General features: G+C 35.3%; 1 protein-coding gene across 2 annotated transcripts in view; it reads left to right on the top strand.

The window, feature by feature from the left end:
* Positions 1-4,306: 4,306 nt before the first annotated feature.
* LOC112518724 (transcription factor UNE12) overlaps positions 4,307-8,084 on the top strand; it is a 6,354-nt gene continuing 2,576 nt past the window's right edge. The window contains exons 1-4 of one of the 2 annotated variants that reach the window (XM_025126520.1): positions 4,307-4,921; positions 5,943-6,065; positions 6,996-7,061; positions 7,438-7,503. In XM_025126520.1, coding sequence (XP_024982288.1) covers positions 4,553-4,921; positions 5,943-6,065; positions 6,996-7,061; positions 7,438-7,503 — 624 coding nt within the window. In that variant the 5' untranslated portion in view covers positions 4,307-4,552. The remainder of the gene's footprint in view (positions 4,922-5,942; positions 6,066-6,995; positions 7,062-7,437; positions 7,504-8,084) is intronic. The other variant, XM_025126521.1, reaches the window with a different exon arrangement.

Genomic DNA, 8,084 nt, shown 5'->3' on the forward strand with positions numbered 1-8,084 from the left:
TGATATTATTAATTACAAACAAGGAAGAAACAATGAATCAATAAACATTATTAATTAACAAATTGCAATTAATTTTCATTAATATTATCTCCAAAATTTACCATTTATTAAAATATAATATAATCAAAATTCAAGTTAGAGTAAACTACGGATTTGGTCCCTGTGGTTTACGCTTTCTACCGTATGTATTTTTACACCTATTGAGTCTCTCCCTCTAACAAAATCTTTTAATTTAAGTCCAAGGGTATTTTAGTCTTCTTCATCATAATCTTTTTTGTCTTTATCCTAATTAGAAAAATAAAAAATTATTATGTATTAATTAATATTATATAATAATAGATTAGATATTATACAAATCGACGATTTGGTCTTCTTATCTTCATCTTATCTTAACGATATTCTTGATTTGGAATCAAAATCCAGAAACCCATCCGAACTTTAATCATCATCTTCATGTCTAACTCAAAATTCAAACCTATTCTTCATCTCAACTGAAACCCCAAATCCAAACATAGATCTCTCAACTTCGATGACAAAGATGTTTGTGTATATGTATGTAGGGATGGTGATTTGCCCTGACTCGGTGAGGAACCCGATTCACCCAACCCGAACGGGGGCAGGGATTCCCCGCTAAAACGGGTCTTGGGGATCCCCGATGGACTCAAACAGGGAACGGGGAATGTTACTCAAACCGGGGCTGGGGATCCCCGGTAGAATCAAACTAAAGAATACTATTTATGGGGTTTGACCGGGGATTGCTAGAGATTTGACCGGGGATTGCTAGAGATTTGACCGGGGACGAGGTTGGGGGATGCTACTACAAACCGAGGCCGGGATTACAAAACCCGCCCCATCCCCGCCCCGTTGCCATGCCTATATGTATGTCTGTGTACCACAAAGACGAAAAGCTATACCCACCTCCATTGATCTCCTCATCCAAGCTACCTTCCCTTCTGAATTAACCCATGTCTAGATAACCTTATGTTTTTGTATTGAAGAACGAAAAGAGAGAAATTTGGTGACAGATGTCCATCTGGTGTTGGATGAAGAATCGGTAGATCTGATGATTGCAGCTACGAGTAAAAAACTAACGCTCGATCTCCTCTCTTATATTGATCGCAGTTTCTGAAAATTAATTAATCTGTTAGTGCGAGCTTCAAAAATGTTTCACCCTCTTATTGAATTGATAGAGATGAATATAATTTTTATTATTAATAATGTGAAAACAAAATTAAGAATAAAACAACTGAAATACTCCTGAATTTAACTGGGTTAATGGAATCTTTTTATTTCGTTGGAGGGAGGGACTCAATACGTATCATGGATACCATTCTTGTATTTATTTTGATTTTGGGACCACTGTGGATGGAAAGTATAAACCACAGGGACCAAATCTGTAATTTACTCTAATAAACAATTAATCGATTATTTAAAAGACGAAAATGCCCCACGCACGAGACACACAAAACTAACTCAACGGATCTTCAAGTAAACTGTGTTAACTCAAGGAACCAATCTGTTATGTGAAACGTGAAATAAGAACGACTAATATACTTAATAAACTTTAAAGACCAAAACAAACAATCAACAAAAACCATAGGGACCAAAGATGTAATTTACACTATTTGTTTATGGGTCTAAACACATAAACATTCAAGGAAATGTTACATGCATGTTTAATAGGAAAAAACATTCCTTGCCCTTTCAAACGTTACAAAGGCCAAACTACTTCAATGGTCCATCAATTATCATCAACTTCAAGATTTAGTCCTTTAAGATAAATTCAATTACCAAAATGGTCCTTAACTAAAACATTGAAGCATTTTCAAAGGAGATGCAGAGAAAAAAAAATGTTGATTCCGATCCTTTGAGTATTCAACACACACACACACACACACACACACACAMAWATATATATATATATATATATATATATATATATATATATACAGAGTTCACGATTGAGGTTTTCATGGGACAAAAAGTAGAGAGGCAAAAGGAGGAAAAGAGGGTCATGTATAACAGGATGAAAGAGGATTGTTCTGTTCTTATTTTCTTACGTGGACATGACAATAAACGAGTTTAAAAATGAGGTTGGGTTCATCTGCAACTGTGTAGACATCGGTGAGCTTACTTCTAGCAACACTCAAGACCAAGGGCGGATCTAGCCCTTAAGGACTGGAGGGGGAGGGGAGGGGAGGGGAGGGGAAGAGAAGCCCCCCCCAGTCAAAGACCAAAACGTTTGTTGACTAGCTTAAATTTTTTATTTTTACTCTCGTCTTACATGGTTTCCCCCTACTCTCATATGGCCATATGCTTGCCTCCCCCACGTCCCATCCAACGTGCCCCCACCCCCATTAATTTCCTGGATCCGCCACTACTCCAGACAGTATCAACAATACAACTTATTTTTTTTTCACTGTCTTAGAAAATTACGTGAGTTTTATAAGTTTTGTTTATTTAAGAACTTGTGCAGATTTCTTATCTATGCTTGTATGTTCTTGAGAGTTGAAATATTTATTGACTTTGATCTAAAGGTTTTGATTTTACATATTTTATATTTAGATTTGTAACAGTGGCGGACAGGATCCCTCTGATATGTTTTATAGTTTTTCATTGTTTTAGAAAATTACTGAATGAGATCAAGATTTTCTCATGTGAGGGGGACATGCCTCCACTTTACAAAAACCTTTTTAATGGCGTTAAATTGAGAGACCAAATTGTTATAAAAAGTAAAATTTTGGTCCACTAGTAGGGGATGTAAACGATACGAGACAACTCGCTAGCTACTTGAGATCGACTCGGTCAAAACCCGATCAACACTCGACTCGAATAGACTCAGCTCGAACTCGAGCTTGACTAGACATATTAATGAGTCGAGTCAAGCTACCCAATACTCGACTCGAAAAGCTCGTAAGATACTTGATTATTTTATATATAATTAGTTTATATAAAAAATTTGTAAAAATGTAAATAATAAAAATGTCTTATATTTTTGGATATTTGGACAAAGTTATGTATTTTTTTAATTATAAAAACTAAGCAATTATTTTTTTATTAAAATCACAATAAAAAAAACAAAAAAAAAACTATAAAATGTTGATGAAATTGTCCCACATTGGAAGAGGAATGGTAAAGGAAGAGAGAAATATGTTATAAAAGAGAGGGAGGTGAATAAAATTTCTAACTTTGTCTGTTTGATGATGAAGTTTGAAGTGGATCTTTTGTTTTATAAAAATTAAGAGAACACCTTTAAGTTTTAAAATTTTATAAATTTCAATGGGTGAGCTTGGTTCGAGCTTGATTTGAGTTGCAGTTTGAGCTTATTTCGAGCTTCAAATGAGTTTGAGCTCGAGTTTAAAAAATTGCAATCGAGTTGAGTTTAGTTTTTAACTGCTCGTGAGCTTTCGAGTTCGAGCTTGAGAAATGTCTATCGAACTTGACTTGCATCATTTACAACCCCATCCACCAGTGTACTTAGGTCCCATTTAGTATGTAGAATTGGATATGATCTGAAGGGATTTGAAATTCAATTTCATTCTAATCTCATGTTTGGTTTGAAAGATTGTTTGGATTTGAAATCTCAGTATTTCATTGAAGTCCCACAAACATTTAGAAATCATATGGGAGCTGTTGGTATTTCGTGGGATTTTGTAAGGTTTGTGTATAATGATGTTTTAAAATATGTTAAAAACCTTTATTTTCTAATAATGAGTTAATAAAAATTAATTAATTAACCACAAGGGTGGTGTCTGATTGGTTTGAGTTTGACTCCAAAGGTCAAAAGTACCAGGAGGTCTCAGGTTTAAATCCAAAGAGGAATAAAAATCCTCGTGTGGCCAGGGAGGTCCAAATGCGGTTATTTGCAAAGCATGTGCTTGCCCTGGGATTAGTCGGCTCGAATAGCGGATTGGATATCCAGGTTAATAAAAAATAATTAATTAATTATTTTTATAGTTATTTATAATTTATTTTTGTAAATATTTATAAAAAATAAAATTCAATTTTATTCCAAATTCTACAAACCAAATACATCAAATATTTCATATCCACATCCCTCCAATTCCATAAGCGCTCCATCAAATCAAACACCCCCTTAATGTATTTAAGAAACTAATCCAAACTTTTAAGGACTAAAAATGTAATAAGATAATAGTTTATGGACCAATTATGTAATTTTTGAAAAAGGGTAGATTCGTAAATAAGACGGAAAAACAGGCACCGTTTTAAACCGACCTCCATTATTTTTCAAGCTCAGGAGAAAGACGAAGAAGAAAGAAAGAAAAAGGGTCTATCTCTCTCTACTCTCTCTCACACACTAACACACACAGAGTCACACAGTAAATACATCATCACGAAGAAAAGCTTTTCTAGCTCACTCTCTCTATAAATATACATCTTCTCAGCTCTCGGAGCTGCGTTGTGGAATCAAATTTATGTAGACTTTTGGTTTTGAAGCAATTGTTGATCGATGTTCTTCGAAAACCCTAGCTCGAATATCATCACACTGTCATCGATCTAAGTTGATTAGAAGTTAGAACTGTTCGTAATCATGGCTAATAGCAATCCTTCCGACGGCTCTGCTGACGATTTCTTTGAACAAATCTTAGGGTTCCCTGCTTATCCCGCAGGTGCAACCGATCCCAATTTGGCGGGAAACGAAGGCAGTTTGGGTGGAAGTGCTGCTGCTGCGAACTCTATGATATTGCAGCTGAGTTCCGCCGGTGATGGCTCTGGTCATCATCATCTAGCTAGTGGAATAGTTGGCGGTGGTGGTGGTGGTGGAGGTGGCGGAGGGTTTCATTTTCCGTTGGGGTTGAGTTTGGAGCATGGAAAAGGAGGGTTTCTGAAGATGGACGATGCTTCTGGAAGTGGTAAAAGGTTTCGTGACGACGTCGTTGATAGCAGAGTTTCCTCTTCGGTAAATTTCGCTAGGCAAAAGCCATTGTTCTTCCTGTACGCATATAATTTCTCACTTTTTCAATACAAATTCAAAAGGTTTTCAAGTGTTTTTTGAAATGGTTGTTGTCAATTGGCATCAAATTTTTTGAAAATTTTGTTCGATCAGCTGCTTCCCCTACCATTCATATAGAATCATCTGAAAAGTTGTCCTTTCTTTTACCGGAATATATGCATGTGAATCCATCAGGTTTTGTCAGTTTGTGTCATCTTTTTCTTGGGTACCAAATTTTGGCTATTAAATTACAAAACAAAGAAAAGCAAGAAAATGCTATTCATCTTGGCTTTTCAATTTTATAATCAAGATGTTTGACATATAATTTGACTTCGTAGTTAGATTTCAATTGAAAACTTTTCTTCCCTTGAATCAATGCTCATTTTGTATTTTATATGTAAGACTTGCATATGCAGTTTTTATTACAGGGGAAAACTTGGTACCAACTATTTGATGTATTATTTATAATAAGGGAGGTTCTTGGGAAACCCCAAAAAAATGAAAAAAATACGAGGAACAAACTAATAACCGATCATCTGTACGGTAGTTCCTTGTTTCTATGCACGTCTGCATTCCGGAAAAATTACTTACAAATTGCATACCGTACGGATGAATGGTTCCTAAAGTGTTCCTCAATTTTTCATTTTCACCCTATTTATAATAATAACCCTATATTAATGATTGTTACATAATGAATATCATGAACATGACACATTTTCATTATGAATAATGTTCATGATGAATATGTACCATGATATTCATCATGAATAATACATGAAATAGTTGGTTCTCAAAATATTTATGGTTCTCGTTTGAGCATGCCGCGTATAATCTACTTTACATTTCTTTATTGGGAATGAATCAATGAAATATATGTAGATTATTTGTGTATTTTAGTGATCACAAGCTTCCCACTTGGTTTTTTCTCTAGGATGATGCTGCCTGCTAGTTCACATACATGCAATGACAAAATTGTTTGATTGTTTAGGGGTTTCAGGGCCAGCCAATGCCTAACACGGTGCAAACAACACCAAATCCACCTACTGTCCGTCCAACAAGGGTCAGAGCAAGGCGAGGGCAGGCCACAGACCCACACAGCATTGCTGAAAGGGTAAGTCTGATGTGTTCTCTTTTTGTAATATCATGTTGGGGGAAAGGCTGTGAGAATATGCAAAAGCGAAACCCCATTAGATTACTCTCCAAAAGAGTTCGAGTCTAGCTGATGTGGGATTCCAACACGACCCCTCCAACGGGGGCTAGATGGTACAGATTGTCCAAATGTCAAGACCCTAGAGTGGTAGACTTTGGCTTTGATACCATATGATGTGGAACCCCATTGGATTACTCTCCAAAAGAGCTCCTTAAAGAGAGAATGAAAATATTATGGAGAAATGGCCAAATCTAATAGATGTAGGACTCTTAACAAATGAGATAACCCTGCAAATCCTCTCATGTATGCTTTAATCTAAACCTGATTTGAGCCAGCCTCTAAGAACGATCAAAATTAGTTGGAAATTATAAACTAAAATATAATAGGAACTAGGAAGTCCCAACAATTAGTTGTGTTGTGATCTTGGGTTGATTAGTATTTATTAGATAAAATCCTTGATAAAAATTTAAGAATTGCGGTATTTTCATATCATGAACATAAAGTGTGTTCATTGGTAGAACTTATTCGTTTGACTCTTCACTGTATTGCTTTTCCATGAACTCACTCCATACGAAAATAAATGTCCACAATGAAAAGGCACACCGTTTTGGAAATGTGTAATTATCACACTTTTTAATTAACTAAATGACAAGTGTACCCTTAATAATAGAGGGAGTACTAATTTCTTGATCTCATAATTAAGGGTAGAATTGGAAAGTAGACACTTATTTTCTAACAAACTAAAATACTAATGTGACACTTATTTTGAGACAAAGGGAGAGGGAATATTTATTTGATTTCGACTTCTTTTGTTACTGCTTCTTTTAGGTTTTTTTGAATTTAATCTAAGTGCCATCCTTTCAAGCATTGAAAATATGTCATCTGAAACAGCTTCGCCGTGAAAGAATAGCTGAGAGAATCAGAGCATTACAAGAACTGGTTCCTAGTGTCAATAAGGTGAATATTCCCTTGATCCTGTATATATACACACATATAGGGTTGGGTTCCGGTGAGAAGGAGAATTAAGGTCAGAAACATAAGAAGGGATCTCCGCTCTTGGATGCACATTAGGATGAGATGCACCGAGATACACCGGGTCAATCCCCGAATCAAGTACGATTCATGGGTGGGTTTGAGATTAAAGGGTGATCAAGGGTCCAGATCTCTTCTTACGCTTCTCACCTTAACTCTCCTTCTCACACGATCCTTCGCCTATATATATGTATATGTATATATATATATATATATATATTATATATGCTTTCTGTTTCTACTGTTGCAATGTCCAGTCATTCCTTTTTTTAAGGAATATATATTTTGTATTTTTGTGCAGACAGATAGAGCTGCCATGCTTGATGAAATTGTGGACTATGTGAAGTTTCTGAGGCTTCAAGTTAAGGTAAAATGATCTCTGACTAAAACGTTTGATTTTGGCCTATTTTTAGTATCATTGATACTTGTATCCTTTTACTTGTATGGGACCCCATTATATCACCGCACTTTTCTAGCCAAAAATGGTGTTAAGTGTGTTATTTGCCACAAAACCACGAATAATGATCAAAACACCCAGCTATTATACCAATTAATCTAATGGAACAAAAACTAACCACTCAATTGGATTGATTTAGTAGTGGAATAGCTTTTAGTACCATCTACTTATATAATATATGTGCATGTGTGTTTGTATATATAGGATCAGGTTTAGGGGAAAACCACAAGAAAATGAAAAACTAAGGAACACCTTAGTAACCATTTATCTGTACAGTATGCATTTGTGCATACAAGTAGTTTGTAAGTAATTTATCCGATATGCACATGTTCTTAACATGCACACATGCATAGAAACCATAAAACATCTTCAATTACTTGTATGGACATGTGTATAACGTCCATGTAAATGGTTATGAGGGTGTTCCTCAATTTTTCATTTTTTTGAGGAGTTTTCCCTAAACCTCACTATATATATATATATATATATAT

Source organism: Cynara cardunculus (genome assembly GCF_001531365.2).
Source record: "Cynara cardunculus var. scolymus isolate 2C chromosome LG 9, CcrdV1, whole genome shotgun sequence".
In the NCBI taxonomy this organism is placed as follows: domain Eukaryota; kingdom Viridiplantae; phylum Streptophyta; class Magnoliopsida; order Asterales; family Asteraceae; genus Cynara; species Cynara cardunculus.